General features: G+C 50.9%; 2 protein-coding genes and 1 pseudogene across 2 annotated transcripts; all 3 read left to right on the top strand.

The window, feature by feature from the left end:
* Positions 1-3,155: 3,155 nt before the first annotated feature.
* Positions 3,156-10,116, top strand: LOC125338019 (keratin, type II cytoskeletal 1-like). The gene is made up of 11 exons (XM_048328331.1): positions 3,156-3,768; positions 4,760-4,977; positions 5,662-5,722; positions 6,321-6,416; positions 6,725-6,889; positions 6,973-7,098; positions 7,444-7,664; positions 7,853-7,881; positions 8,440-8,580; positions 9,250-9,795; positions 9,971-10,116. Exons 1-11 carry the CDS (start codon positions 3,232-3,234, stop codon positions 10,114-10,116), a joined length of 2,286 nt encoding a protein of 761 aa, XP_048184288.1. The 5' UTR covers positions 3,156-3,231.
* A 1,155-nt stretch (positions 10,117-11,271) lies between these two features.
* Positions 11,272-15,116, top strand: LOC125337733 (fibrous sheath CABYR-binding protein-like). The gene is made up of 5 exons (XM_048327795.1): positions 11,272-11,784; positions 12,055-12,180; positions 12,322-12,607; positions 13,154-13,680; positions 14,257-15,116. The coding sequence occupies exons 1-5, from the start codon at positions 11,353-11,355 to the stop codon at positions 14,893-14,895; spliced, it is 2,010 nt and encodes a 669-aa protein (XP_048183752.1). The 5' UTR covers positions 11,272-11,352; the 3' UTR covers positions 14,896-15,116.
* A 7,193-nt stretch (positions 15,117-22,309) lies between these two features.
* Positions 22,310-27,379, top strand: LOC125338018 (annotated as a pseudogene).
* Positions 27,380-27,541: the final 162 nt, after the last annotated feature.

Here is a 27,541-nt window from a genome sequence, read left to right as displayed (position 1 = left end):
CTGCCTGCCAGTGGGGTTTTTAGAGATCCTTTATTTATATTTAGGATCTGGTTTTCAACCAGACAACCACAGGATTTTAGCAATTTTAGGGTTTGTGTTTTCTGTAGTTACTTTTTCCCCCTTTTTCTTTTAGTTCTTTTTATTTCTATTTTCTATAGAGTTTATGGCTGCCTCATCTCTGGTCATGGACAGGTTGGATGGGGCTTGGAGTGACCTGGTCTGGTGGAAGGAAGACCTTGGAGCCTCTTGCAGGGCCTAAAGGGGCTCCAGGAGAGCTGGAGAGGGAATGGGGACAGGGGCTGGAGGGACAGGACACAGGGAATGGCTTCCCACTGCCAGGGGGCAGGGCTGGATGGGATATTGGGAAGGAATTGTTCCCTGTGAGGGTGAGGAGGGCCTGGAATGGATTTCCCAGAGGATGCCCCATTCCTGGAAGTGTGCAAGGCCAGGTTGGACAGGGCTTGGAGCAGCCTGGGATAGTGGAAATTGTTCCTGCCCACGGCAGGACTGGATGAGCTTTAAGGTCTCCCAACCCAGAGCATTCCATGACCTTATTTTGAGCTGGTTTCGATGATCCTGTGGGCATGTCGAGGCATTTTCTTCAGTATCAGCCTGAGAACTGGGATTTATTATTCCCATTTAGGGTTTGGGTTAAGGTGGACAGAGGTGGATGAGAGTGGTGGAGTTTGGCAGGTTCCTGCCCCAGTTGTGCTCAAAAAGCTCCAGTTTGGGTCTGTCTCTGAATTTCTGGATGTTTCCAACATGACCATCCTGGTTCTCTCCTGGTTCCCTTTTTGTCCACAAAAAGTGTCATTGTCTCAGAGGCTTTTCCAGGTGGGAGAAACTTCCCCACCTTCCCCGCCTGCCCCAGAGACTGTTCCAGATGGGGGGAACAACATGAGGGCCCTCAGTGCCTGCTCCTACAGCTGCACAAGTGGCCCAGGCAGACAATTTTAATGGATCAAGTTTTGGAATGGAATTTAAATTTATCCTTAAAGTCCCCAAGACAAAGAGCTAGGTTGACCCTGTGGTCATAACACCCTGATCCCATGAAAATCCATCTCCCTGGGAAGGATGATGGATGAACCTGTGATCCCTTTGTCCCAGCTATGTCAGAAAGAGGAAGAAATCACAGGAAGCTTCCCCTTCATCCGCAGGATGCGTGGACACCTCTTGGGATGCATCCCTGTTTCTGGAGCCAGCTCGACAGGTCCAGGTGTGGTTGGGATGTGCTGCCAAGGCTGATCCGGCGCCACCTCCGATCACAACAGCTGCCCACACTCCGGATTATGGCACGTGGGGTGGGATGGCTGCTCTCCTCCCGCCGGCTCGGAGCTCCAGCTGCCCTAGAAAGCTCAGAATTCAAGTCTGGTTCGCTCAGCTGCTGCACAGGGCACGACATTGGGATGGACACCTCTCTCACTGGTGTTCCACAGGGAGCTGTGGGTGCTCACTCTCCAGGGTCACAACACTTCCTTCCATGATCCATGGGGATTACCTGGAGTGCTGCCCAGTGCAGCTCTGGAATGAGGCGCTTGCAAAGTGGGAAGAGGAGGGGGGTAGAGGGCAATGGCATCGGAGCCAGCACCAGCCCTTCAGGATCATGGAATCATTTAGGTTGGGATCACGAAGCCCAGTGATTCCCTTGGCACTGCCAAGGTCACCCCTGACCATGTCCCCTGGTGCCACATCCACACATTTCTTGGACACTTCCGGGGCCGGGGACTCCACCCCTGCCCTGGGTAGCCATGCCAGAGCTGGACACCCCTTTCCGGGAAGGAATTTCCCCCAGTATCCAACCTAAACCTGGTACAACTTGAGGCCATTTCCTCTCATCCTGTCACTCATGACCTCGGAGAAGAGTCCGACCCCCACCTGGCTCCAACCTTTCCAGTCTCCTTCAGGAATTCCCTCCCCTCTCCCCCTCTTTTAAAATCCTGGTAATTGCACCATGTTTTAAGGTTCACCATAATTAATTCCTGCAGGAAACAGAATTCTCAATCCAAATCAGATTTTTATACAGATTTATAAAAAAAGGGGGGATTCAGCTGGAAATCTGGTTGAATTTCTTCGGGAAATGTAGATAATGAGTAAAATTTAGTTACAAAATTAGCACAGAAGGAAGGTCTGAGATACTGGTTGGCTGTTCCTGGTGTAAGGTGAGGTAGAGGATTTTGGTAGGGAAAAGTGGATTTCTCAGCTGTTTTCCTGGAAAACACTGTGTTCCCTTGTGAGAAAAGCCTCACTGAGCATCCAAAGTCTTGTCCAGCTTGAGATATTCCAGCTGTTTTAATAACCTCTAGCTACAAACCCCTAATTTAGGCGATTTATGAGGCACTTTCCAAATGGAGCCAGGATTGCCCAGCCCTGACCACAGAACCTCTGCATAACAGATGGATTCCCAGCCTGGCTTCCTCCAGCTGCTTTGGGAGGAAGAGGATCCTGCCAGGTGAAGTCCAGCTCCTCCTAAAGTTGTGTAGGGGACAAAGAGGAGGTTCTTCCCATGGGGAAGTGGTTCCAGAGGTGGTTTTGGAGGAACCACATCTCGGTGTCTTCTCAAGAAATTAATCCAGGCTGGAGATTCCAAGTGGTGCTGCCAGCAGCAGGATTTGGCTCTCAAATGCTTTTCCATATGTCCATGGCCACTGAATGTTGGAAAGGTGGAGTCTGGCACAGAGATGGGGAGACGGATGCATCTTCCCCATTAGAAGCAAAAGTTGCTCTTGGGATATTTTGGGAATGAGAGAAGAACAGGAATGGGAAGCAAAAGGTGCAGTAGGTACTCCTGGTGATGTGGTGAAGGGAGGTCAGACGCCCCCAAGGCCCACCAAGGTCTTGTGCCCTTTGAAATGCCAAAAGAGGTGGGGAAATACGGGAGAGAACGGGCTGTGAGATGAGAAGGGGTAACTTAATTACGGATGGAGGCTAATGAGATAAGGAGATCCGTCAGCAAAGCTCATGAGTCAGGCAGGATTTGGGGAATTTCACAACTGCCCCACCGGTGTTGGTGTTTATCTGACCTCTCCGGGCAGCCATTAATTGCTGCCTGATGAACCAAACCCAATAACAACATTAGAGACCTGCTAATTACCACGGAATGGAGATGAGCTCCTCCAAAACATATAAAGGAGAACTTCCATACTCCCCCAGAGTAGCTGAGGATCCTTCATTCTGATTTCTCCTCCTGTTTCACTACCTCCTCCACTGGCTTTCCCACCTGGAAGTGCTGCCATGAGACGATATTTCTCCAGATATGGGGAAGGGAGTTTCAGTTCTTCTTCTGCTCACTGCGGGACCTTGGGAGGTGGAGACAGGAGATTTGGAGGGTTTGGGCAAGGGTATGGCAGCAGGAGCCTCCACAACCTTGGAGGGTTCAGGAATGTCTATACTGGTGGAGGCTACGGAGGAGAAGGAGTAGGATATGGGAGATGCCTTGGGTTTGGTGGCTGGAGACAACCTGAGAGGGGCTTTGGTGGAAGAGGATATTTCGTGGGAGCTTTTCAAGGTGGTGAAACAGGGCTTGGTGGCACCTACAGAGGAGTTTCAGGCAGGGAGGTGCTCGGAGGAGGTCTTGGAGTAGGGGAACAAGGGGCTGGACAGGGATTGGGACAGGCTGGAGTTCTCCGAGGCATTGAGGAGGTCCATGTCAACACCAACCTGCTGAGGCCAATACAGCTCCAGGTGGACCCTGAGTTCCAGCGAGCGCGCTCGGATGAGAAGGAGCAGATCAAAGCTCTCAACAACAAATTCGCATCATTCATTGAGAAGGTGAGTCCTGGCTTCTGTTTTTCCTGTTATCTGTGAAGGGGGGAGGTACAAGGTGGGTGTGAGTCACGGGGACACTTTTATGTTCCATCTTCTCCCTCCAAAAATCTCAGCATTGGCTGAATTCCTGCAGGCTGGTGTGAAGCTCCCGATGGGCCACTGTAAACGCTGCTGTGTGAATCACTTTTTGCCCCGGGATAAAGATCTTGGAGTTGTCTTTTGTGGCAGGACAATAAACTGCTGGGATGTCACCAGCACATTGACTCAGTCCTCTTTTGAGGAAAGGGGTTTGCTGGGAATATATATCCCTATATTCCGGTGCCTGGAGGTTGTTGATGCCAGCAGGAAAAATGGGTGATGGACTTGGACATCTTGATGAGTTAGTATTTTTTTTTCTCAAGCAAAGCCAAACCTTGCAAGAGGAGGCTGTTTTAGTGCCTCTTCTTGCAGAGGGTTTGCACTTGCCAGAAATTGCAAGTGAATTCAAGTTCTCTGAATTATTGAACAAGTCACTCCTTGGTTTGGAAGCCTTGCCCTCTTCTAGGTGGTCCATCTTCACCTTTTTTGTGACTTTCCATCTCTCCACTTTTGTCTTCTCTTCTGCTTCTTCTCAAACTAGGCACGAAAGCTCTTCCACCCCGGTGGTATCTAGGAGGTGTCTCTGCCTCTACTTCTCTCTGTTACATGTGGAGACTTCAGGGTTTACCTGTTTTACCAAACAGGAGGTGCTGGTTACACTCAGGAGGTTTAAGATTCCATAGTCCTGAAAAATCAGTGTGTCTGTGACTTTTTCTTTCTCTCCCAAACTTTTGGGTGTCCAGGTTATCACCTGGTCAGTATTATAGAAATCGTGGAGTGATTTGGATTGGAAGGTACCTTAAAGCTCATCCAGTTCCTGCCATGGGCAGGGACACCTTCTACTGGACCACTCTGTTCCAAGCCCCGTCCAACCTGCCTTGGGCACTTCCACGAATGGAACTGCGTTCCCTTCCAGGTTCAATGTCTGGAGCGGCAGAATCAGGCACTCTTGGCCAAGTGGGAACTTCTGCAGCAGCAAAGCTCTGGCCCTGAGGAGAGCAGGAACATCAACAACTTCTTCCAGTCCTACATCAGCAACCTGCAGCGGCAGCTTGAGACGCTCCAGAGCCAGAAGGAGCAGCTGGATCCCGAAGCCTACAACATGCTCCGGCTTGTTGAGGATTATAAAAACAGGTGAATGGTCACAAATATGGGAAAACAGGTGCTGGGATTTTCCCAGGTGATGGTCACTGTGGCCTTGGATGGAAAAGCTCAGCTTTGCATCTGCAGGAGTTTGGAGTCTCTTAGCTCCACTCTGCTGCACGTGAATTACGGGGCTTGTCTTTGATGCCGGAAGAGTTTGGTGAGGGTTGAACTCCCAAAAATGAGAGGAAAATCAAAGTTTGTGATGATCTCTTCCACTCCTTTTCCTTCCCAGACTCCTCCTCTCCTTTCTCCTCTCTAGCAGTGAGTGATCCAGGATTCCACTTGTGGGGCCCTGGTGGGGAGGGACAGAACTGAGCTTGGGGTCAGGTTGGGAAGAGTTGTCACCTTTTCTGCCTTAGATAATTTATGTCCATCCACAGCTCTGAAAAATGGGAAGTTTAGTTCAGAATTACTAAATTTAGGGCTGATCTGTATTGACCCCATTTTTTGGGCTGTTTTAGTGCCTCTTTTTGCACAGGGTTTGCACTTGCCAGGAACTGCAATTGCAGTAAAATGAAAACTCAACACATTCAATCTTTGGGTGATTCCATTGTTTACTGATCGACTTGACTTAAAAATTAAGATAGATAATGAAAGATAATGAATAGATTAATTAAACAGATTAATTAATAATAGATAATCGATAATAATCTACCTCCTTCTTTCCCCCAGATTTGAGGAGGAGATCAACAAACGCACGTCCAAGGAGGAGGAGTTTGTGGAGCTTAAAAAGGTGAATTAACCTGAGACCCTGAGCAAAATCAATGCCTCAGAAATAAAACATTATCTGAGTGGTTGCCAAGGTTTTCAAAAGCTGAAGTTTTTGCTGAGCTTTGTCTAATTTTAACTGAAGTAACTGAAAAGCAGAACAAGACTGAGGAGGAATTATTTCCTGTAGAGAATGAATCGGTCCTTTGTAGGACAAATATCTAAAAAGTGCCGGTTTTTCCTATTCATTCAATCTCAATCCAGGTGGAATATTGTTATTATGTTAAATAATGTCTGTAGATGGCTCGGAACTATCTGAGAAGAGAATATTTAGGCAACTTTTTATTAGAAGAATGAATAAAAATGGTGTTCTCCCATTTCTCATATTCCCTGGGAACAGATTTATTGCTGCAGTTGTCGTACCCATTTCCCAGCCAATTTTTTCATCTTAAACACTTTCCCTTTGTTCCTGTTGCTTTTCAAATGAAATCTGAGATCCATGGGCAGTTATTTGATCCCAGGAATTAAGGTTTTATGGAAATACCCCAAGAACTGCACTTCAGTGGAGCATTTGGATCAACAAAATGCAAATATTCCAATGGTTTTTGTTTTTTATTTTACAGGAACTGGATAGTGCATACATGGGAAAAATGGAGTTTGATGTCCGGGTGGATATCCTGAGGCAGGAGCTGGAGTTCCTCCGGTGTTTATATGAAGCCGTGAGTGATTAAAATCTTACTCTCAGGTCTTGAAGGACATGTCTTCTGGCGATTCCCAGAAATTTTGCTTGGGTGCGAGTTTTTGGCCTGGAGAATTAATTATCCTGGCCTTTGCTGAGTGAAAAGGATTCAAAGTCCAAAAGGCTGGAAGACCTTGAAAATTACAACTGGGGGGGTACAGTGGTACCTGGGTGCTGCAGGTGGAGAAATTCCAGTGGGAAATTGGCCACAAGGTCTCATTTTTTCCTCATAAAGGTCTGGATTGATCACAAGGACTGTTAAAATCCCTAACCTGGTTTTCCATGCAGGAGCTGTCCCAGCTGCAAACAGTTGTTGGGAACACTGACATCATTGTGTCCATGGACAACCACAGGGAGTTGAACATGGATGGAATCATTGAGGAGGTCAGGCAGGAATATGAGGGGATGGCCCAGAAGAGCACAGCTGAAGTGGACGCCATGTACCAGGGCAGGGTGAGCGGACACCGGGGAAACAGGGACACAAATCTCCTCGTTGGAAAAGAAACAAAACATGTGTTGTGTCCTCTTCCCATCAGTACCAGGACCTGCAGAACATGTGGGTGAATCAACGAGAGCAGCTGAGGAACAGTCACCAGGAAATTCAGGAACTCGCCAGGCAGATCCAAAGACTCCAACCAGAAATTGAAATTGCAAGGAAAAGGGTAAAGCTGATACTTTCCAGCAGGACTAAGTGATTTAATGATCCTTTTCCATGGGATCTTAGTGCAGTGTGAGGCAGCCAGTCCTTTGGAGGCAAACATAGGGATGAAGTTTTCTCTTCCAAAGGATGCAGATTTAGGTTTTTGGGATCTATATTGGGGTTTAATTGTGTTAATTTATCCAGTCGGATGTATTTTTGGTGTTCTGTCATTGAGGAAAGCCTTTTGATTTCCAAGGAATGCCAGGAGGGCTTGAAAATGATGGGATTTTGGGGGTTCTCCTGTGCTGGGCGATAAAGTCCTCCCCACAGAGGGGACATGATCACATTCCCTTTGCTCTATCTGCAGAATTCCAGCCTCCAAGACTCCATTAAAGATGCTGAGCACCGTGGGAGCTCGGCCATCAGGGATGGCCAGAAAAAGCTCCAGGAGCTGGAAAACGCCCTCCAACAGGCCAAGGATGACCTTTCTCACCTTGTCCATGATTACCAGGAGCTCCTGAATGTAAAGCTGGGCCTGGACATCGAGATCGCCATGTATCGATCACTCCTTGAGGAGGAGGAGAACAGGTGGGGGCAAAATCAAGTGGGTGAAACACCTGGACAAAGCAGCGTGTCTGTGGATTTGTCACTGGGATCTCTGGAGTGGATTGGGCCTGGGAGGAGTCACCTTTCTGTGGATCATTGATAAAGCCTAACCTGAATTTTAATTCTGATTGTATTGGCTGCTTTACCTCAATGTCACTTTTCCTCCACAGGATCCAGGAAGGATCACTGGCCACAATCTGTGAGTATCCCAAGGATTTTCTCTGGGTTTTTTTAAGGAAACTGTTCCTACTTTGTGGTCTTAACATCATTGGAACAAACTATCCGAGCTCCCATCTTAATTCAGGAAGGGATGCAAAGGGGATTTTGTGAATACACATTAATATAACAACTGACTTTAGAGTTATCGGCTAATTCCCTCCACATTTGGAGGAAATGGGAAACACCTCATTTAATCCATAGGTCTGCTTGATGCAGGGCAGAAGGGAAGGAAATAAAAGCTAGTCCTAAAATTTGTGGAATAGTTGAGGAAGCTGAAGGAGAGAGAAAAACAGTCTTGGCCTTTGTAAGTGATGGGCTGCACTGAGTGCTCATGGGTGGAATAAGACATAAATTATGTTTTAAAAAAAGCTGAAAAGCCCAGAAAAATGAGAAAATATTCCGTAGGTTGATCTCTACTAACAGAGATTCTTGTTGCTCCCTTCAAAGATAAGTCCATGACCACCATGCTTAAACCAGTCCGGCTCAGACTTTTTGGGGGTAAAAAGAATAAATTGAACATAATTTCCATTTCTTGCAGGTGTCATTGACCACAATTCCAGAGCTCCTGGAGTCTTTGGAGGCATAAAAAGTGTGAAGGGGAGAATGAGCTCTGGTGGTACCAGCGGGAGCGGAGTGAAAGGGCCGATCTCTGGAGGGGGAAAAGGTGGATCCAGCTCTGGTGGGGGTGGGTCCATCTGTGGAGGGGGAAAAGGTTCAGGATACAGAGGAGGAGGAAGCTCAGGTGGTGGAGGTTCCATGTCCAAGGGTAGCAGCAGTTCGGGAGGGTGGGGGTCCAGCTCTGGTGGAGGTGGGTCAAGTTATGGAGGTGGAAAAGGTTCAGGATATGGAGGAGGAGGAAGCTCTGGAGGAGGTGGGTCCATCTGTGGAGGAGGATCCAGCTCTGGCAGTGGAGGCTCCATGTCCAAGGGCAGCAGCATCTCTGGAGGATCCAGCTCTGGTGGAGGTGGGTCAAGTTATGGAGGTGGAAAAGGTTCAGGATATGGAGGAGGAGGAAGCTCTGGAGGAGGTGGGTCCATCTGTGGAGGAGGATCCAGCTCTGGCAGTGGAGGTTCCATGTCCAAGGGCAGCAGCATCTCTGGAGGTGGAGGATCCAGCTCTGGAAGAGGTGGGTCAAGTTATGGAGGTGGAAAAGGTTCAGGATATGGAGGAGGAGGAAGCTCTGGCAGTGGAGGCTCCATCTGTGGAGGAGGATCCAGCTGTGGCAGTGGAGGTTCCATGTCCAAGGGCAGCAGCATCTCTGGAGGTGGAGGATCCAGCTCTGGAGGAGGTGGGTCAAGTTATGGAGGTGGAAAAGGTTCAGGATATGGAGGAGGAGGAAGCTCTGGAGGCAGTGGAGGCTCCATGTCCAAGGGCAGCAGCATCTCTGGAGGATCCAGCTCTGGTGGAGGTGGTTCAAGTTATGGAGGTGGAAAAGGTTCAGGATATGGAGGAGGAGGAAGCTCTGGAGGAGGTGGGTCCATCTGTGGAGGAGGATCCAGCTCTGGCAGTGGAGGTTCCATGTCCAAGGGCAGCAGCATCTCTGGAGGTGGAGGATCCAGCTCTGGAGGAGGTGGGTCAAGTTATGGAGGTGGAAAAGGTTCAGGATATGGAGGAGGAGGAAGCTCTGGAGGCAGTGGAGGCTCCATCTGTGGAGGAGGATCCAGCTGTGGCAGTGGAGGTTCCATGTCCAAGGGCAGCAGCATCTCTGGAGGTGGAGGATCCAGCTCTGGAGGAGGTGGTTCAAGTTATGGAGGTGGAAAAGGTTCAGGATATGGAGGAGGAGGAAGCTCTGGAGGCAGTGGAGGCTCCATCTGTGGAGGAGGATCCAGCTCTGGCAGTGGAGGTTCCATGTCCAAGGGCAGCAGCATCTCTGGAGGTGGAGGGATGAGCTCTGGTAGTGGTGGGTCAAGTTATGGAGGAGGGAAAGGTTCAGGATATGGGGGAGGAAGTTCAGGCAGTGGAGGTTCCATGTCTGGAGGTGGCCAGAGCTCCGGTGGTTATGGATCGAGCTCTGGGAGTGGCAGGTGCAGCCCCCACAGTGGTGGGATGAGCTCTGGAGGTGGGAGCAGCTGTGGCAGGAGAGGATCCATCTCTGGAGGTGGAGGACAGGGAAGCTCAGGCAGTGGTGGCTCCATGTCTGGAGGTGGCCAGAGCTCCGGTGGTTATGGATCGAGCTCTGGGAGTGGCAGGTGCAGCCCCCACAGTGGTGGGATGAGCTCTGGAGGTGGGAGCAGCTGTGGCAGGAGAGGATCCATCTCTGGAGGTGGAGGACAGGGAAGCTCAGGCAGTGGTGGCTCCATGTCTGGAGGTGGCCAGAGCTCCGGTGGTTATGGATCGAGCTCTGGGAGCGGCAGGTGCAGCCCCCACAGTGGTGGGATGAGCTCTGGAGGTGGGAGCAGCTGTGGCAGGAGAGGATCCATCTCTGGAGGTGGAGGACAGGGAAGCTCAGGCAGTGGTGGCTCCATGTCTGGAGGTGGCCAGAGCTCCGGTGGTTATGGATCGAGCTCTGGGAGTGGCAGGTGCAGCCCCCACAGTGGTGGGATGAGCTCTGGAGGTGGGAGCAGCTGTGGCAGGAGAGGATCCATCTCTGGAGGTGGAGGACAGGGAAGCTCAGGCAGTGGTGGCTCCATGTCTGGAGGTGGCCAGAGCTCCGGTGGTTATGGATCGAGCTCTGGGAGTGGCAGGTGCAGCCCCCACAGTGGTGGGATGAGCTCTGGAGGTGGGAGCAGCTGTGGCAGGAGAGGATCCATCTCTGGAGGTGGAGGACAGGGAAGCTCAGGCAGTGGTGGCTCCATGTCTGGAGGTGGCCAGAGCTCCGGTGGTTATGGATCGAGCTCTGGGAGTGGCAGGTGCAGCCCCCACAGTGGTGGGATGAGCTCTGGAGGTGGGAGCAGCTGTGGCAGGAGAGGATCCATCTCTGGAGGTGGAGGACAGGGAAGCTCAGGCAGTGGTGGCTCCATGTCTGGAGGTGGCCAGAGCTCCGGTGGTTATGGATCGAGCTCTGGGAGTGGCAGGTGCAGCCCCCACAGTGGTGGGATGAGCTCTGGAGGTGGGAGCAGCTGTGGCAGGCGAGGATCCATCTCTGGAGGTGGAGGACAGGGAAGCTCAGGCAGTGGTGGCTCCATGTCTGGAGGTGGCCAGAGCTCCGGTGGTTATGGATCGAGCTCTGGGAGCGGCAGGTGCAGCCCCCACAGTGGTGGGATGAGCTCTGGAGGTGGGAGCAGCTGTGGCAGGAGAGGATCCATCTCTGGAGGTGGAGGACAGGGAAGCTCAGGCAGTGGTGGCTCCATGTCTGGAGGTGGCCAGAGCTCCGGTGGTTATGGATCGAGCTCTGGGAGTGGCAGGTGCAGCCCCCACAGTGGTGGGATGAGCTCTGGAGGTGGGAGCAGCTGTGGAAGGAGAGGATCCATCTCTGGAGGTGGAGGAGGAGGAGGAGGGGGAGGCTCAGGTCATGGAGGATCCAGTTATGGCAGTGGCGGGTCCATCAGTGGAGGAGAAGGAGGTTCCAGCTATGGAGGGGGCTCAGGATATGGAGGTGGCTCTGGCAGGAGAGGGTCCATCTCTGGTGGTGGTCACAGCTCTGGAGGGTGGGGATCAGGCTCTGGCAGTGGTGGGAGCAGTTCTGGAGGAGGAATCGGCTCCGGCTATGGAGGAAGCTCAGGGTGTGGAGGATCAAGCTCTGGTGGGTGCATTGGTGGAGGAGAAGGAGGTGGAGGAAGCTCAGGCAGGAGAGGCTCCATCTCTGGAGGCGGTCACAGCTCCGGTGGTTATGGCTCTGGCAGTGGCAGGTGCAGCCCCCACAGTGGCGGGATCAGCTCTGGAGGTTGGAGCAGCTCTGGTAGGAGAGGATCCATGTCTGGAGGTGGAGGAGAAGGAGGGGGAGGCTCAGGTCATGGAGGATCCAGTTATGGCAGCGGTGGGTCCATCAGTGGAGGAGAAGGAGGTTCCAGCTATGGAGGGGGCTCAGGATATGGAGGTGGCTCTGGCAGGAGAGGGTCTATCTCTGGTGGTGGAGGAAGCTTGGGCAGTGGTGGATCTAGTTATGGCAGTGGTGAATCCATCTGTGGAGGAGAAGGAGGCTCTGGGTATGGAGTAGGAGGAAGCTCTGGCAGGAGAGGATCCATCTCTGGAGGTGGAGGAGGAGGAGGAGGAGGCTCAGGTCATGGAGGATCCAGTTATGGCAGTGGCGGGTCCATCAGTGGAGGAGAAGGAGGTTCCGGCTATGGAGGGAGCTCAGGATATGGAGGTGGCTCTGGCAGGAGAGGGTCCATCTCTGGTGGTGGTCACAGCTCTGGAGGGTGGGGATCCGGCTCTGGCAGTGGCGGGAGCAGTTCTGGAGGAGGAATCGGCTCCGGCTATGGAGGAAGCTCAGGGTGTGGAGGATCAAGCTCTGGTGGGTGCATTGGTGGAGGAGAAGGAGGTGGAGGAAGCTCAGGCAGGAGAGGCTCCATCTCTGGAGGCGGTCACAGCTCCGGTGGTTATGGCTCTGGCAGTGGCAGGTGCAGCCCCCACAGTGGCGGGATCAGCTCTGGAGGTTGGAGCAGCTCTGGTAGGAGAGGATCCATGTCTGGAGGTGGAGGAGAAGGAGGGGGAGGCTCAGGTCATGGAGGATCCAGTTATGGCAGCGGTGGGTCCATCAGTGGAGGAGAAGGAGGTTCCAGCTATGGAGGGGGCTCAGGATATGGAGGTGGCTCTGGCAGGAGAGGGTCTATCTCTGGTGGTGGAGGAAGCTTGGGCAGTGGTGGATCTAGTTATGGCAGTGGTGAATCCATCTGTGGAGGAGAAGGAGGCTCTGGGTATGGAGTAGGAGGAAGCTCTGGCAGGAGAGGATCCATCTCTGGAGGTGGAGGAGGAGGAGGAGGAGGCTCAGGTCATGGAGGATCCAGTTATGGCAGTGGCGGGTCCATCAGTGGAGGAGAAGGAGGTTCCGGCTATGGAGGGAGCTCAGGATATGGAGGTGGCTCTGGCAGGAGAGGGTCCATCTCTGGAGGTGGTCACAGCTCTGGAGGGTGGGGATCCGGCTCTGGCAGTGGCGGGAGCAGTTCTGGAGGAGGAATCGGCTCCGGCTATGGAGGAAGCTCAGGGTGTGGAGGATCAAGCTCTGGTGGGTGCATTGGTGGAGGAGAAGGAGGGGGAGGAAGCTCAGGTCATGGAGGATCCAGTTATGGCAGTGGCGGGTCCATCAGTGGAGGAGAAGGAGGTTCAGGCTATGGAGGGAGCTCAGGATATGGAGGTGGCTCTGGTAGGAGAGGGTCCATCTCTGGTGGTGGAGGAAGCTCGGGCAGTGGTGGATCCATCTGTGGAGGAGAAGGAGGCTCTGGGTATGGAGTTGGAGGAAGGTCTGGCAGGAGAGGATCCATCTCTGGAGGTGGAGGAGGAGGAGGAGGGGGAGGCTCAGGTCATGGAGGATCCAGTTATGGCAGTGGCGGGTCCATCAGTGGAGGAGAAGGAGGTTCCGGCTATGGAGGGAGCTCAGGATATGGAGGTGGCTCTGGCAGGAGAGGGTCCATCTCTGGTGGTGGTCACAGCTCTGGAGGGTGGGGATCAGGCTCTGGCAGTGGTGGAAGCAGTTCTGGAGGAGGAATCAGCTCCAGCTATGGAGGAGGAGAAAGCTCTGGGAGGAGAGGGTCCATCTCTGGAGGAGGAGGAAGCTCAGGCCATGGAGGATCCAGTTATGGCAGTGGCGGGTCCATCAGTGGAGGAGAAGGAGGTTCAGGCTATGGAGGGAGCTCAGGATATGGAGGTGGCTCTGGCAGGAGAGGGTCCATCTCTGGAGGTGGTCACAGCTCTGGAGGGTGGGGATCAGGCTCTGGCAGTGGCGGGAGCAGTTCTGGAGGAGGAATCGGCTCCGGCTATGGAGGAAGCTCAGGGTGTGGAGGATCAAGCTCTGGTGGGTGCATTGGTGGAGGAGAAGGAGGGGGAGGAAGCTCAGGCAGGAGAGGCTCCATCTCTGGAGGCGGTCACAGCTCCGGTGGTTATGGCTCTGGCAGTGGCAGGTGCAGCCCCCACAGTGGCGGGATCAGCTCTGGAGGTTGGAGCAGCTCTGGTAGGAGAGGATCCATGTCTGGAGGTGGAGGAGAAGGAGGGGGAGGCTCAGGTCATGGAGGATCCAGTTATGGCAGCGGTGGGTCCATCAGTGGAGGAGAAGGAGGTTCCAGCTATGGAGGGGGCTCAGGATATGGAGGTGGCTCTGGCAGGAGAGGGTCTATCTCTGGTGGTGGAGGAAGCTTGGGCAGTGGTGGATCTAGTTATGGCAGTGGTGAATCCATCTGTGGAGGAGAAGGAGGCTCTGGGTATGGAGTAGGAGGAAGCTCTGGCAGGAGAGGATCCATCTCTGGAGGTGGTGGAGGAGGAGGAGGAGGCTCAGGTCATGGAGGATCCAGTTATGGCAGTGGCGGGTCCATCAGTGGAGGAGAAGGAGGTTCCGGCTATGGAGGGAGCTCAGGATATGGAGGTGGCTCTGGTAGGAGAGGGTCCATCTCTGGAGGTGGAGGAAGTTCAGGCCATGGAGGATCCAGTTATGGCAGTGGTGGATGCATTGTGGGGGGAGAAGGGGCCTCAGGGTGTGGAGGAGGGTCAGGATATGGAGGAGGCTCTGGATATGGGGGAGGCTCAGGGTACGGAGGAAACTCTGGATATGGGGGAGGCTCAGGGTATGGAGGAAACTCTGGATATGGGGGAGGTTCAGGCTATGGAGGAGGAGGAAGCTCCATCTTTGGAGGCTGGGGATCGAGCTCTGCTGGCACCTGCAGCCCTGGCAGTCGGGGGGGAGGAGGTTGGGATTGCTCCGGAGGGGACAGTTTTTATGGAGGAGGGACCTGTGGAGCCAGGACATCCAGCTGCAGAGATGGGACTGAGGAAGGCGGGTCAGGAGGAGGGTGCTCTTCTCCAAGACTGGGTTACTGGTCTGCCTATGGAAGTGGCTCAGGTTCCTCTGGAGATGCTGCCCACAATTAAAACTTGGATGCAAAATCTCACCAGTGGAATGGGATGAAGCCGTTCCTCATTGTCGGGGGCAATGGGGCTTTCTTGCTGTCACCACTGGTCTGGATGGGCTGAGCTCTCCTGCACAGCCATCTCTGGACTCTCCATCCCGCTTCTCTGCTGGATGCTGATTTTGTGACGGTGTCTCTTCCTTCCTTGGGCTTTCTCAGGGCTTTTCATCCCAGGCTGTTTGGAACCTCTGTCCTTGGCAACTAAAAGCTTGAAACCCTGTCTGGTGCGTTTGTTTTGGTCTGAGGGAGGGCCGGACTCTGATGTCTCTGATGATATGTTTGATAGAAGTTTCCATATAAATGAGTTCATGGAAATCCGATCCAAGCACAGGAAAAAACTGGAAAAAGCTAAAAAGTGGAAGAAGGTGACTGGAAACGAATGACAATTGCAGATTGTCTGCTGTGAAAAGGGGGTTTAGGGCCAAGCCCTTTTAGGTCTGGTCTGACCAGTCAGCCAGGAAACATGGCTACACCTTGGATCCATCATTCCCTCCAGGAGTCGCTCATTAAATAACCTGGGGGCGGATCCCCTGTGTAGATTTTCTTTTGGCACTGCAGCTGCAGATGAAGAAAGGAGCAGAAAGTCTGGGAATAACAAAATCTCATCTCACTTTTGGTCCCATTTTCTGCCTGCAGTCCCAAGTTAAGGTGAGATGGGGTGTACCCGAGCAAACCTTTCTTGGCCAACATCTGATTTTGGGGTTGTCCTGTGCAGGGTCATGAGTTGGACTTGATGATTGTTGTGTGTCCCTTCCAACTCAGGATATTCCATAATTCTGTGATCTTATTCAGTGGTGATTTTCATCACAGGAGGCAAAATTTCTCCCAGAACCTCCTTAAAGTCCAATCAAAAGCTCTAACAAAGCACAGAGCAGCTGATTTTACCTCAAAAGTTTGTTCAAGAAGCTCAATTTAATTATGTCACCCTTGTTTAGCAATACTCCACTGAGATAACTGGAGCATCCCAATCCCATTGGGAATATTTCATGTTCTTTCCCCTGTTGAAGGGAAGGAAGATCCTCTCTTTTGGAAATAATTCCAGCTGTGAAGAGTCCTGGGAGTGGCAGGAGGGTGAGGGGGAGAGACACAGATTTTTGGGAAATCAACTGTGGAAACCCTTTTGCAAAGGGCTGTAGAGCCACAAAAATGACCACAGAATGTCAATGGAATTATGGAACCATTTGGATTGGAAGTGACCTTTAAAGGTCATTTTCCTTCATCGTGGGCTCCAAGAGAGCTGGAGAGGGACTTGGAAAGAAGTGATGGGACAAGGGGTGGGTTAGGGGATGGAAGAGGGGAGGGTTAGGTGGGGCACTGGGAACAAATTCTTTCCTGTGTGGGTGGTGAGGCCCTGGAGTGGATTTCCCAGAGGATTTCCTATCCTTGGAAGGGTCCAAGGCCAGGTTGGATGGGGCTTGGGGCAGCCTGGGAGAGTGGAAGATGCCCTTGCCTGTGGCAGGGGGTGGAACAGGATGAGCTTTAAGGTGCCTCCCATCCCAATGCATTCCATGATTCCATGTGGAGCCACAAAGGGCTGAATCAAACCCTCACGGCAAAGTCTGGAAGCACTTTGGAATCTCTGTGTGAAGGGAGCTCCAGACATCGTATTTCAGTCAAAAATGGGTCTCACCCGGGTTCAGCTCCATGGCTCCCAAGAGGCTTCAGGATCCAGGTGAAACCTCAGGATCCAGAGGAAAACCACTCTGCATCATCACAATCCTGTTTTTATCCAAGGGATTAGGCTTTAACTCAGGCACAACCTTATTTTTTATGATAAAAAGTGGAGTAATTCTGCACAGTCCAGAGGGTCACAGGGCTTTGATCAGATTATTAATAAAAAGGATTAATAATGCAAGTATATAAATAATTTTAAATTATCTGATTAATAATAAAACATTTTATTAATAAGATAAATGATAATTAAAGTATTCAGTATAATAAATGTAAAATAACATCTAATATAATAATAAAAGTATTCAACATAAAATATTAGAGTAATAATATAATTATCTAATCAATAATATAGTTATCAGATTAATAATAAAATATTAGATTATTGATTAAATATTTGTTTAATATTAGACTAATAATAAAATTATCAGATTAATAATGCAAATACTGGATTACTAACGAAAATATCAGCTTAGTAAAAAAAATTGGATTTATGATAGAAATATCTGATTAATAGTAAAAATATTTTATTAATAATAAAAATATTTTATTCATAATAAAAAGATGAGTGCTGTGCTCAGGCCTGAGGGTTTTTTACTGATCCCTTTTGTGGTGTGAAAGGACAAAAAGGAAGAAAATCAGTGAGAAATTGTTGCAGTGGGGATCCTGCAACACGCATATATCAAACCAGGAGTCCCGTGGAAAGGAAATATATACGGACAGACAGATTCTTGCTAGCTGTTTCAGAGAGATGTTTATTTCTCCAGCCGCATGGCCGGAGCTCTGCTCAGGAACTGTTCCAGTCACGGGACCAAGGGTCCTTCTGCCCGCGCAGGGAACACAAACCAACCAATGGGAACGAGGCTGAGCAGGGACAGGGAAGCCCCGTGCCTGTGCCCTCAGGGCCCCTCTCCCAGGGCTACAGGCAGGGGAGGGACCCCAACAAGAAATGGGCACTTTTGGAGGCAATTGCAGCGTCCTATTCATGCCTCTCCCTGGGAGGGGATGAGTCACCCGCTGGGGATCAGACACAGCGGCTGCTCCAGGTGACACCAGACTTCGGAGCTTCCAAGGGGAACTGGGAGCAGCAACTGGGAACCCCCGAGGGGGTTCAGTGCTGTTTACACACTCAGAGGATCCCAGGTGCCGCAGGGGAGGCTTGGAAGGGAATTTCCAAACCTGTTCTGCTCATCAGAGGAGCCGTCAAGGGCTCCCCAGTTTCTGGAGACGCATTCCAGCACCTCCTTCCACATCCAGTTGTCCCTGTTGGAGTAGGAGGGGAAAATCTCATCTGGCATTTGGGCTGCCGAAAAATACTGTATTGTTTAGTGTTTATTTAGAGTGGTTCCTTTCCTCCAGCAGCTTTTGATCCAGCTCCTGCTGGTTCTGCAAGGAGAGCATCTGGCCCAGTTTAGGTCTTTGGACCACATGGATTTAAGACCAAGACCAGATTTCTGGGTTTTGGACACAATTAAGTTCAAGGTCAAGTTTCAGATCTTGAGACCACAAAAACTTAAGACCAACATGAACATTCACGTCTTTGGACCACACCAGTTTGAGATCAAGGTCAAATTTAAGGTATTTGGACCACAAAAATTTAAGACCAAGGCTAAATTCCAGGGTTTTGGACCACAGAGACCTAAGACCAAGTCCAAATTCCAGGTTTTCAGACCACACAAATTTAAGACCAACACCACCATTCAGGTGTTTGGACCACAGAAATTTAAGATGAGGTTGAGTTCATTGGACCATTTAGATTTGAGCTGGGGTGATAAAGTGGATTATTTTCTTTCCAGCACCAAAGCACATTGAAAAATATGTGTAAAACATAAAAAATAGGTGCAGTGTTGATGTTTCCACAGCCGTGTCCACTGCTGGTTCCTCATTGGCTCATCCCTACGTTCAAAGAACAACAGAATCATTGAATATCCTGAGCTGGGTGGGACCCACAAGGATCACCCAAGTCCAGCCTCTGTGTCAAATGTCAATTCGAGATCGCCCACAAATTTTCTGATGGAAAATGTCATGAGAGTGACTCCATAAGGCTGCAGACATTTTGAGTGTTGGTGTTCAGGGGCTGAGCTGAAGCCATGGGAAGAAGAAGATCAAAAGAAGAGGCCCTCGGCTGATGTCTTGGGATGTGTTTTCCATCACCACCAGGCTGTGAATGCCAAGAGAAGGAGTTTGCTGACACCCTGTGCCCAGCCAGAGTGGGAGGCTCCGGGAGTGCTGGCGGATGAGCGGGACCTCGGGAATGAGGGGAAGACAGGGCGAGGGAGGAGCTGGCGGAAGGTCAGCTCTCCTTGGAGCTGGTGTTGACTCTTCTCGGTGTTGGTTTTATGCCAGAGGTTCACAGGTGTTTTACAGAACATCCCAGGCTGAGTCAGCCTCGGAGCACGAGTCCATGGGGAACGTCAGCTTCCATGGATTGAGGACCTCGTTGTCCAAGGGCTGTCCTAAATATTACCTCCCACTGCTGTAACAACCTCTTGCTTGTGGCACCCTGGGAGCTTCCTGAGTGTTTCCAGGTGAGAACTGGCTCATCCCACAGAATCACAGAACTATGGAATATCCTGAGCAGGAAGGGACCCACGAGGATCATTGAGTCCAACTCCTGGCCTTGCACAGACACCCCAAAAATCCCACTAATCCCAAAATCCCACTTCCTGGCAGCGCTGTCCAAACACTCCAGGAGCTCTGGCAGCCTCGGGACTGTGCCCATTCCCTGGGGAGACTGGGCAGTGCCCAGCATCCTCTGGGGAAGAACCTTTTCCTAATATCCAACCTAAACCTCTCCTGGCACAGCTCCAGCCATTCCGTGGGGTCCTGTCCCTGGTCCCCAGAGCAGAGATGGGAGCTGCCCCTCGGGATGAGGCTGCAGCCCCCAATGAGTCTCTCCTCAAGACTCCTCCTGCAGGACAAACCAACCCTCAGCTGCTCCTTGTGTGGCCCCTCCAGACCCTTCCCCATCCTCGCAGCCCTCCTTTGGATGCTCCAGGGTTCTCCAGGATGCTCCTGGCACCCCCAGGAACCCAGCCGAGGGCCCAAAGGCACTAGACACCACCATCTAGTGGGAGAAAAGGGTTGTGCTGTACTGGTGTGGAGCTGGTCTTTGCCCCACTTCTCCCAGTCTGACTGGCGGAATTTTTTACATCTTTGCTGTGCAGATGTGACCAGAACAAGACGTTCCCTCCTGATTTAATTTGGCAAAAAGCCGTGAAATTAGTCATGGCTGTAGTCATGTAGCACCATGAAAATAGTGGGGCTCATTGCTGGGCCTCCATCCAAAATTCCTGGTGATTAGAAGAGCATTAGTGAGCTGTGATTACCCTGGTGCCACATCCAACCCTCCCTGTCCTGGGAGGGAGCTGCAGAAAGGTGACTGCTCTGACACAGACACACCAAGTTCCACCAGCTGGGTGGGAGAAGTGGAGAAGACCTGGTGTGCTTTAAATTTGGGGACCTTCTGCTGTCAAATGAGGCATAAATATTTTGTCTCCTACAGCAATTTGTGTGGGATGGGGTAAAACTGGGAGAGGGAGGCAGAGCTGATGTGGCCCTGTAAGCTACAGCCCAAGGGTGGCATCAGGTGGCCTCAGGTACCTTTTGGGGACTCGGGGTCGTCAGGGGTCAAGTGGGCTGGGAGCCAGAAGAGAGGCTGATCTGATGAACCTTTTGTGACATCCAGGGCTGTGAAAACCCGAATTCAGAAGTTTGGCTTAGAAAAGTGGAAGAAAACACAATGAAACCATCCATTACCTTTTGAAATTTGTTCTGGGAGGACAACCTGGACCCAGCCATGACCCTGTTGGCTCTGGCCACAGCAAGGAAATAAAGACTCTATGTGAACTCTTTCTTTGCTTGAAAAGCTCCAAATTCTCAAGGCTGGTGCTGTGAGAACTCTGCCCGGGGCCCTCGGGGTACCTCAGGAGTACCAGCAGGGGGATTCAGCAGAGCCCAAGGAAAGACAAACTGGAGGCACAAAATGAAGCTGAGTCAGAGCAGCTCCAGGCCAAGTGTCCTCCCCTGGGCTCCAATCCTGCTCTTCCAGCTGGGAATGCCATGGATGCTGCCTGTGTTTAAATGAAACATCCAGGACTTCAATCGCTGCCCTGTGTGGGTGTAATTGATAGCGCTGTCAAGAACCCCTCATTAAGCTGCTTGTCTTTCCAGCTGCCTCATCCTATCAATTATCTCCCTTGCTGGGCCCAGGGCAAAGTGTTCCAGAGCAGAACATTTGCAAATAATGAGGTACTGGGAAACCTTTGGCATCAGCTGCTCTTGGAGACAGAATTCCAGCAAGGTTCCTGGTAACCAGATTTGGTTTTCATCAGCTTTCTTGTAAAAGGTGGTGAAAACCCCTTTGATGAGCCCAGGAATGAAAAAAAAAATTAAAAAATTTAAAAATCCCTGAAAAACTGAGGGGAGAAATGAGCAGGGGAAATATTATCCCATTTCTTGGTGATTTGAAATGCTTAAATGTTTAATGGCCACGAAAACACTGACCAAGGTTTGAGCCTATTGAAAAAGTTCGGGATTAATCTGGTGGAGTAGCAGAGGAAAATTACTTCTTCTGAGTGATCTGAAATGAAACCTTCACCATTTTTTGTTTTGAAAGAGACTTTGGCAGGAAGCCATGAGCAGAGAGATGAAATCTTGGCTCCACCTCTCAAGCTCTCAGCAACTCTGTGAAACTTCTCAGCCTTTTCTTCTCTGTCTGTCAAGACACTCCAATAAATCCCTTCTTATTTGCCTTGAGCTATCCTGAGGGCTTTAATTACAAGCTCCGATATAAAGGATTGTGACAGGGAGTAGCAGATGGATTAATAAGGAATTTTGCAGGATACAGGTTGCTGCTTCCAACTTACCGCTGCTCTCAACTAAATGATCAGCCAGTGTCCAATTAACAGCCTTGGGGCAGAGCCTCCTGGTTTCAAAGCTCCTTCTTGTCTTCCCCATGTGAGTTTCATTTTCCATGTGTTCTACACAATCAAAGCCAAAGACTTAACAAGAATCAGAGAACCATGGATTGGGTTGGAAGGGAACTTAAAACTTGTCCAGTTCCACCTCTGCTGTGGGCCGGGATGTCTTTCGCTTCCAGGCTGCTCCAAGCCCCAGTGTCCAGCCTGTCCTGAGACACTTTCAGGGATCCAGGGGCAGCCACAGCTTCTCTGGGAAATCCATTCCAGGGCCTCCCCACCCTCCCAGGGAGGAATTCCTGCCCAGTATCCCATCCACCCCTGCCCTCTGGCAGGGGGAAGCCATTCCCTGTGCCCTGTCCGTCCATCCCTTGTCCCAAGTTCCTCTCCAGCTCTCCTGGAGCCCCTTTAGGCACTGGAAGGGACTCTTAAGGTCTCCCTGGAGCCTTCTCTTCTCCAGGCTAACACCCCAGCTCTCCCACCTTGTCTCTGTGGCAGAGGAAACTGTCCTTGGAAGAAAGAAACACTCTCCAGGCCATTTCCTAAGCTGCAATTACTGTAAGGAAGGAGAACAAACTAACCCAAGAGAAGAATCCGAGCTGACTGCACGCTTTACACCCAGAGTGATTCCACTGGGTTTCATAAACATTCACTTGTTTTGCATATTTAAGCCTCCCAATTTCTGCCATGCATGGCAAACCCCAGGAAAAGCTCAAATTATTCCTTCTTGTCAACCAAGCCCCACTCCTGAGACGTGTAAAAAGGTGGAGCACAGAGGTATCAGAGCAGAGGGGTCCTTCTGGGTTGTGTCCTTGCCTCCATCATGTCTTCCAGCACGAGCCAGTAGCTGTCAGCTGGGTGAGCTTCCCATGGGAGAAGGTTCTTCCCACCATCCTCTGCTTCTAGCAGGGTGACCCTCGGCCAAAGCAGTGCTTCCCCCTCCTGGCATTGTTTGGGAGAGGCTATGGAGCCTGGAGCCATGGCCAGAGCCTCCAAAACACAAAGGGATGGGAATGGGTTTGTTTCGGGCTCTGGGGAGGTCAGGGGTGCTGGGGCACCAGTGGGTCGGGCTGCAGATGTGGAGCTGCTCACCTGGTGTAGGTCAACAGGGATCTCTTGCAGCCCCTGGATGTGAAGGTCAACCCTGAAGTCCAGAGGGTCTGAAAGCAGGAGAGGGGGCAGCTGAAGAGCCTCCACAGCCAATTTGCCTCTTTGATTGACAAAACGAGAGCTGAGAGAAGACTTTGGTGTTCCAGACTTTGGTTTCTCCTTCACTGCAGTTCATAAGCCTTGAGCTGGTTTGGGTGTGTGAGACCCCGGTGCCATGAGTGCAGGTCGAGCCCGTTACATTTTTTTAATCTGATTTATGCTCTTAAATACTTCCATGAACTGCATCTGGTTTTATTATTAATAATGGGAGGGAGCTGTTCCTCCAAAGTGTCCAACGGGGCTTTGTCACTGTTGGCTCCTCTCTGCAGCCAGACTTTTTTCCATGGTCTCCTATCCATGAATGGGGGTTTCCACTCTCAGCCCAGTGATGCAGATTTATTTAAATGTTTGGTGATTCTGTAGCTGCCACAAAGGCTGTGCTGTCCCGGGCTTCATTGGAGAAGGGAAGAGCAGCAAGATCACTTTGCTCTAGGATTCATGGATTCATGGAATCACAGAATGTGCTAAGTTGGAAGGGACCCACCAGGATCATTGAGTCCAACTCCTGGCCCCATGCAGGACACCCCAACAATCCCACCATGTCTGGCTTGGGTTGGAATGGACTTCAAGGATCATCCACTTCCAACCGCTTTCCATGGCAGGGACACCTCCCACTTGATTGCAGGAAGGTCACTCTGACCCCCTTTTGTTCTCTCATCCCATTCAATGAGCCCGGGGAGTGCTGAGCCAGAAGAGCAGATTCCTTGTGCCCCCCACACTCCTGTGGTCCCAACAGGAGTCATCCCCACACACACCTGAACGGGCGGCTTTGCTCTCTGAATGCAGGTGCACCTTCTGGAGCAGCAGAACAGGGAGCTGGCTGCCGAATGGGATGTCCTATGGAAGCAGGTGCTGCCAGCCCAGAAGGACAACAGGAATGTCTTGGGCAGCTTTGCCTGTGCTGCTGGTGGCCGTGGCTGGACTCACTGTGGTGGGAACAGGACCAGGCAGAGCCCGAGCTGAACCACTCCGAGAAGCTCGTGCAGGAGTTCAGGTGCCAGTGAGTGAGGAGAAACCACCCTTGGGGCAGGAGCTCCAACAGCTGCACTAAAGGGACTCTTGGCTTGGGCTGTATCAATAGACTTCCAAAAAACTGAGACAACAAAGGCTGCGATTCAAGAGACCAAGACTTAAGGAGCTGAGATCCATAAGGGTGATGTGCAAAAATCTGGGATCCAAAAGGCTGAGATCCAAAAGCTGAGATCCAAAAAGCTGAGATCCAAAAGGTTGAGATGCAAAAGGATGAGATCCAAAGCACCCTGTCCCCTAAATACCCACTCAAACAAGATCTCCAGTCTTGGAATGACCCCTTCACTGGTCTCTTTTCCCCATCAGATATGAGCAGGAAATGAACAGATGCACCGCTGCCGAGAGCGACTTCATGTTGCTGAAGAAGGTAAGGGATTGGGATGAATGGAAGGCTTGGATGCAGAGATCCAAGGGGTTTCCCCTGATCCACTCCTTGCAAGGCAAGGGGCAGGTCTAGAGAATCTTAGAAGTTCTTGGACAGGTGTAGGGTGTAGAAAAACACACTACCGAGAGAATACTTCATTCTAAATGGAATGCTTTCCTGCTCCTCATGCCCGAATTATGACTGTTTTTCAGAAACACTTCAATACTGGATATATTCTTGGGAATGCCTTAGCTGTTGCTGGTCAGGCGATAACTGAGTTTCTCAAACAAAATTTCTTATGCCAAAAATATAATGGAATTTCCTTAGATCCTTGTGTAGGCATAATTTTGACTTCTAAATGTCTGGAAACTCTTTTAGGATGTGGAGTGTGTCCATCTGACCAAGGCAGAGCTGGAAGCAAAGGTGGAAACCCTAATGCAGGAGATCAAGTTCCTGAAATGTGTTTCTGCTCAGGAAGGAATGCTCCTGTGCCAACCATTCCTCATGGCAGCTCTTCCTCCCATCCACTCCTTGTCCATATGAATTCGGGCCAGATTAACCAGTCAGACTCTGGGAATCCCAGAGCAGCAAGATTTTGAGATCTGAAAAAAAAGAAACCAAAACCAATTTCAACTCCTGGGCTGTGGCTCAGGTCCATGGTGGTGTTTCTTCCACTGGGATGTGAGATGAGAAATCCAGGGACAGGGATGCGCTGGTGACTTATGGCCACTTATCACTTCTAGGAAAAGGCTGAGCTGGGGAGAAGTCCCTGTGATGCTTCTGTGACGTCATTGTGAAAATGGACAGCAGCCAAACCCTGGACATGCGGAGCATCCTCAAGGGCACGGAGCACTGGTGGGAGGATATAGCTTGGAAAAGGAAATCCCAGTTGGAAGCATTGTACAGAGCCGGGGTAAGTCTGGTGACAGCTTCATAAGTGTCTCTCTGTCAGAAATAACAGTGCAAAAGTGGTGGGGTTTGGTTCCTATCTTCAATAAGTGATTTCTGGACCTGGTTTTCCATTCTGATAAACTCTGTGCGTCTCAAAGCTGTGAGAACACCCCTGGAACAGAGGTGGTGGGATGTGCTGGGAATGGGGAGGTGTAGATGAGCTGACCAGTGAAAGAAAGTTTCATTTGCTACTGGCAGTCTCAGGATCCACAAATCTTTTTTTCTAAACCAAGTTTAACTCACTCTAGAAAGAGACTCAAGGCTCCTATGGCAACCACAAGTATCAGCTCCCAGCTCTCTCCTTGCTTGCTAGCAGTTCCAAGAGCTTGAGGAGGAAAAGTGGAGGCACTTCAAGAAGCTGAAGTCCCACCAGCGAGAGATGGAAGAACTGAGTTTTGTGATGGAGAGGAGGCAATGTGACCTGGAAAACGTGAAGGAACAGGTGGGATGGACAGGATTTACCCTCTGGATCCTATGTGCCACTCCCAAGTTGTGTTTTCTACACCTTTGTGGCATTTATAAAAAAATGGGGACAAATTTTTTAGCAGAGCCTGTGGCAATAGGACAAGGGTTGACAGTTTTAAACTGGAGGAGGGTGGATTTAGATTAGATTGGAGGAAGAAATTCTTCCCTGTGAGGGTGATGAGGCCCTGGAATGGATTTCCCAGAGAAGCTGTGGCTGCCCCTGGATCCCTGGCAGTGTCCAAGGCCAGGTTGGACAGGGCTTGGAACAACCTGGGGTAGTGGAAGGTGTCCCTGCCCATGGCAAGGGCAGGACTGGATGAGCTTTACTCTCCCTTCCCACCCAAACTATTCCATGATCCCACAATTTCTTTCATCTTTATCAAAGAGAGTTGCCTCACGCTGGCTCCATCGGTCTAGGGAAGCTCTTCCAGTGGTGAACAGGGAAGAAGGATTATCTCCCAGCTTATTTTCTGTTGGATCCTTTTGATTATTGCAAAGAACTAATTGCACCAAATTAGATCATGGAATTAGCTACAGCTCTCAGAAAATTGCTGGAATTGCTTCCGCAGGAATTCTGGCTTCTGACATGGGTTCAAAGCATCCAATGAACAGGTAGAATTATGACTCACCAGTAAGTCATCACCCGTAGAAACTGGTATAATTTCCAGACCACCTAATTCATTATACAGTTTATAACGGGAAGCAATGGGAAACCTTAATTATTAGTTCCAGTTAGGGCAGAGTACTGGTATCCTCCAAACAAAACTCAAACCCAGTCTTGGCAGCACAAGGACGTGTTCAGACGTCCTGGAGTATTTTATAATTGATTACTGATTTCGGAAATGTTTGGCTTTCCTAAAAAAAGCCTCAATAACCCCCAGTTTAGGACTCTCAAAATGGGCAGGAATTTCTTTTTTAGAGATGGGAATGATGAGAAAGAAGACAGGGAAAGGCAGGAGGTCTCATGTCCCCCCAGCAGGTCTTGTCTCTGCAAACATCACTTGGTGACATTGAGCAGCGCGGGGGTTGTGCCCTCAGAGACTCCTGGGGGGGGGCACAATGAGCTGCAATATGAGCTCCAGACAGCCAAGGATGAGCTGGCATGGATGCTGTGGGACTCCCAGGAGCTGCGGAATTGCAAGATGGCCCTGGATATTGAGATTACAACCTACAAGACTCTGCTGGAGGGTGAGGAGAGCAGGTGGGTTCCACCACAGCCATGTGTGGGCAGCTCTTGGTCCTTGGGGCTCCTCCACAGAGCCCAGGAGGGTGGAAAGTGCTAGAAATGCTCATTCCATCATGGATAACCTTGTGACCTCCTTCTCCTCCAGGATGTGCCGTGGGAGCCCTGTGGGAGTATGTAAGTAAGAAAAAGGTTCTCAATTTTCCTTACAAAGTTAAACCACCTCACTCTGGCTTGGAGGGGAAAGAGAAGGAGGAGGAGGAGAGGGGAGGCTGTGTCCTCCCCATGAGGGACTCCCATTATGTTTTCCCACAACAGTGATTCCCATTGGCTCTGGGACTGACCAGGGATGTGGGTCTGGACAGCCCAGAAGATTCAAGTCCTCCTGCAGTGCTGCATCCTGACCCCACAACATTTGTGCCTCTCACAGAGGATTCACTTCCAGAAGTGCAGCTGGCTCCGTAGCCAGGAAATTTATCCCTGGTGCTCCTGGCTGCATCCCCAGGAGAGAGGAATTTGGGGCTGGAGCTGGGGGCTCAGCCTTTCTGGGCACTGGGGCACTTGGGAGGTGTGGGAAGAGCTGCAGGGCTGCCAAGAGCATGGGAAGCTCTGCTCAGCCATGAGGGATGTGTGGGCCAGGGGTGAGGATTTGAGCTGGACCTCCTTGTCCCAGATCTGAACTTCAGCTGTGAGGGTCAGGACAAGCAGGATTTAAGAGCTAAAGTAGAAAAATGAAAGTCCTGCTTCACTTTTAGTACTAAAAATAACCTCAACTCCACCTCAACAGGAGGCAGAGGCAGATTGGGTGTGAGAACAGTGGAGCATCAGGAGACCACATCAGAGAAGCTCCACCG

This window comes from Corvus hawaiiensis, chromosome 24 (genome assembly GCF_020740725.1).
Source record: "Corvus hawaiiensis isolate bCorHaw1 chromosome 24, bCorHaw1.pri.cur, whole genome shotgun sequence".
Lineage (NCBI taxonomy): Eukaryota > Metazoa > Chordata > Aves > Passeriformes > Corvidae > Corvus > Corvus hawaiiensis.
This window is presented reverse-complemented; position numbering and strand designations above follow the sequence as displayed.

Coding starts and splice junctions, on each gene's coding strand:
- LOC125338019 (XM_048328331.1), top strand. CDS start 3,232: ATGAGACGATATTTCTCCAGATATGGGGAAGGGAGTTTCAGTTCTTCT. Junction 3,769..4,759: donor TCGCATCATTCATTGAGAAG/GTGAGTCCTGGC, acceptor GTTCCCTTCCAG/GTTCAATGTCTGGAGCGGCA. Junction 8,581..9,249: donor AAAAGGTGGATCCAGCTCTG/GTGGGGGTGGGT, acceptor GAAGCTCTGGAG/GCAGTGGAGGCTCCATGTCC.
- LOC125337733 (XM_048327795.1), top strand. CDS start 11,353: ATGGAGGATCCAGTTATGGCAGTGGCGGGTCCATCAGTGGAGGAGAAG. Junction 12,181..12,321: donor GAGAGGGTCCATCTCTGGTG/GTGGTCACAGCT, acceptor GAGGAGAAGGAG/GTGGAGGAAGCTCAGGCAGG. Junction 12,608..13,153: donor GGTGGCTCTGGCAGGAGAGG/GTCTATCTCTGG, acceptor TGGTAGGAGAGG/GTCCATCTCTGGTGGTGGAG.